This window comes from Austrofundulus limnaeus, unplaced genomic scaffold, assembly GCF_001266775.1.
Source record: "Austrofundulus limnaeus strain Quisiro unplaced genomic scaffold, Austrofundulus_limnaeus-1.0 Scaffold404, whole genome shotgun sequence".
NCBI lineage: Eukaryota > Metazoa > Chordata > Actinopteri > Cyprinodontiformes > Rivulidae > Austrofundulus > Austrofundulus limnaeus.
This window is the reverse complement of record NW_013952806.1, coordinates 507,742-511,463: the sequence shown is the minus strand read 5'-3', so window position 1 is coordinate 511,463 and position 3,722 is coordinate 507,742. Positions and strand designations below refer to the sequence as shown.

General features: G+C 39.5%; 1 protein-coding gene across 1 annotated transcript in view; it reads left to right on the top strand.

Annotated features, from left to right (window-relative positions):
• LOC106528779 (deoxycytidine kinase) overlaps nt 1-2,130 on the top strand; it is a gene marked incomplete at its 3' end in the record, with an annotated part of 8,109 nt that extends 5,979 nt beyond the window's left edge. The window contains 3 exon segments of the mRNA XM_014024030.1: nt 1,054-1,201; nt 1,287-1,402; nt 2,031-2,130. Of these exon segments, the coding sequence (XP_013879484.1) occupies nt 1,054-1,201; nt 1,287-1,402; nt 2,031-2,130 (364 nt within the window).
• Between the last annotated feature and the right edge of the window lie 1,592 nt (nt 2,131-3,722).

Below are 3,722 nucleotides of genomic sequence, written 5' to 3'. Positions count from 1 at the left end.
ACACACTTGTAACAGGTGTGTAACAGACATGTAACAGGTGTGTAACAGACTTGTAACAGACATGTAACAGGTGTGTAACAGACTTGTAAAAGACATGTAACAGGTGTGTAACAGACTTGTAACAGGTGTGCAACACACTTGTAACAGGTGTGCAACACACTTGTAACAGGTGTGTAACAGACATGTAACAGGTGTGTAACAGACATGTAACAGGTGTGTAACAGACTTGTAACAGGTGTGCAACACACTTGTAACAGGCGTGTAACAGACATGTAACAGGTGTGTAACAGACACGTAACAGGTGTGTAACAGACTTGTAACAAACACGTAACAGGTGTGTAATAGACTTGTAACAAACACGTAACAGGTGTATAACAGACTTGTAACAGGTGTGTAACAGGCGTGTAACAGACATGTAACAGGTGTGTAACAGACACGTAACAGGTGTGTAACAGACTTGTAACAAACACGTAACAGGTGTGTAATAGACTTGTAACAGACACGTAACAGGTGTGTAACAGGCGTGTAACAGACATGTAACAGGTGTGTAACAGACATGTAACAGGTGTGTAACAGACTTGTAACAGACATGTAACAGACACGTAACAGGTGTGTAATAGACTTGTAACAAACACGTAACAGGTGTATAACAGACTTGTAACAAACACGTAACAGGTGTATAACAGACTTGTAACAGACACGTAACAGGTGTGTAACAGGCGTGTAACAGACATGTAACAGGTGTGTAACAGACACGTAACAGGTGTGTAACAGACTTGTAACAGGCGTGTAACAGGCGTGTAACTGACGTGCACAAAGGAAAGTGTGGAGCTGTAACTGTGACACATTGTGAACAAATGATCAGAGTGCAGTCTCTAGCAGGAAGTGATGTGTACTGCAGTGGGAGGGGCTTCCCAGGAGCTCAGCAGGTGTGTCTCAGGAGTTATGGTGTGTGTAACAACAAACACCAAACAAGCATGTGTCCCTGTGTCGAGTGTGAGACCTTTAGTCATGGTGCACACAGGTGTTTTACCTGCAGTCGTTGTGTTACAGGTATGTGTTTGCATCCAACCTGTTTGAGAGCGGTGACCTGACTGAGACAGAGTGGAGTGTTTATCAGGACTGGCACACCTGGTTACTGAACCAGTTTGAATCTGACATAACCCTCAATGGCATCATCTACCTGAGAGCGCCTCCACAGGTAACACCACACATACCTGAAGTGTTGGTAGCAAAACACCTGTGTCACACATTTACTACACCTGTAACTCACCTGTATGTTTCAGCGCTGCATGCAAAGATTGCTGCACCGCGGCCGTGAAGAGGAGCAGGGGATTCCTTTGGAGTATCTGGAGCAGCTTCACTTCAAACATGAGTCCTGGCTCTACCACAAGAACCTCAGGTGATCACTACAGTGAGCAGCAGTGCTTCACAACCTGTATACTATACTTGTGTACTCCTGAGTCATTTAGTCATACCACTACGTAGTACCCCTCAGTCAGATATAATGATGATTCTTCAAAACTATAATGTACAACTGATTATTAAATTTAAATAATTTATTTAACCTTCTCAGGCATTTTATTTTTTCAACTCAAATTAAACATAAAGATAAAATTGTTGCCTTGAACGTGAATAAGTAATTAAATAAATAAACCAGGTAATGACAGGTGCAGAAAACAGCAGCGTCCAAAATCCATCAGAAACTCACCTAAATGAGTAAATTCTGTCAGATTCCATGTTTTATACTGGTTCTATTTTGTGTTAATTCTGGGATTCTGTCTGCAGTTTCTGCAGTGTGGCAATCATAGGGCTCTACGTATCTCAGTGCAATGTTTATTTATTTATTTACACACGGGGACATTTTTCCACACACCCCCTGTAATGTGCTCATGTAGCCCTGGTTGGGATTCACCACTGTAAGGTCTGCCTGTACCAGAGGAACCTCAGGTGWCCACAGTAAGATTAGGTGGTGTGTTCAGGGTTGGACTGTGGAATCAGAACTTCCATTCTCTTATCTTTGTTTGCAGGTTGGACTTTACGTACCTGAATGAACTTCCTGTTTTAGTTCTGGATGTTGAAGAGGACTTCAACAAGGATCGAATCAAGCAGGAAGTTCTCATCAACAAGGTGAGGTCACTGTGAAGAAGACAAGTTAGTCTGAAAACTGTCATTAGGTTTTTCTGAATGTTTATTTAAAACAACTTTACAAACTCCAACATCTATAAACAAATATAAAGTTTACATTAGACTCACATTTATGAGAAAGTTCACCTCAAAAACCTTTTTTAGATCGATTCAAAACAAATTTTACAAACAGGATGTGTACACACTGTATCAACACAAAGCAACACTCGTGGACACACTNGAAAGACATTAAAAATACAATTTAAATACAATTCCTTTACAGAAGTAGTGCACTTTATTTTCACTAAGCATGTTATTAGTACGTATATTTGAAGTTGTTCCAATTTAGCATGTGAAGGTACACTTCATACACTAAATATTGTCATTTTGTACTGAAGGGGCAGAGAAGATCTCTGATGTCCAGATGAAAAAAGATGAGGAGACATCGATTTTTGGCCAGCCGAAGAGAAAGTTTATTGAGTTCAGTAGCACGCTTCAACCGACAGGACAGGCATTCGAAAACTGAACTGACATATTTAGAAACCAGAACTTTTTATACCCCAGTTGTTTGTGATAATACAAAGCCAGGAAAGGGTGGGCTTTTCCCACAATGGGCTGGAAATTTAAGACCACCCAATACACACTTACTAAATGCATTTGTGGACTGCTGATGATGTCAACTTTTCCAGAATGTTCTACCAGATGTTTATGTGACCCTTATTCTGACCTTTTGTCCCTAAACATACTACTAGAATCCTCAACAATCCTCCCTTTTTGAGTATAACTCAAACTAAGGCTAACCATTTTTGTTTCATAGTGCTACATGCATAATAATAGTGAAGATAATAAAACTTATCATAATACCTTTAATATATAGCATAACATGCTAATAAAAATAAACTACTCTAAAAAGTGCAGTGCGTAAGCTAAAAACTGTGTTTAAAGCTCTAGGGATCCTGGACTTATCTTACCTAAGTTTRATCCATGCAGGCAGTTGCTGACACTCCCAATGGAGCCGAAAAATGTGGCTGGCCAGCATGGTAAAATCTCTCCATGGGACCCCCTCCCTCTCAAGGGGCTCCCACCTCTGGGCCAGGAGTGGCAGCACCCACCCATGGCTAGAGACCTTTTGTGGCCTTGCAGCTAATTCTTACCTCACTACCTGCCGTATAAGACCTAAGGCAATATCCAACCTTTGGATCGCTTAATGAATACATGATAGATAACACTTTTAGCATACTTAGCCTTAGCATAAATGACAAGTCATAACATTCTACTGAAATGGTAAACATGAATGGCAAAATAATAAATGACATTATGGACTATTAAATGCAAAAATGATAAAATAATAACATGATAAATGATAAAAAACCTGTAAGGAAAACATTAATGAGGATACACTAATAAAGGATAAATGACATACAAACACACTTAGAATAAATGATCAAACAATAAACAAAGATAAATGCGAAATGGTGTAAATTCTTAAAACTGGATTAACTGTTTCGGCCGTTGATTAATAGAAAAGTTTTGCATCAAAAGTCCATGATGATTCCTACATAAACGAATGTCCTCAAAAACAAAAAGATAGGAAT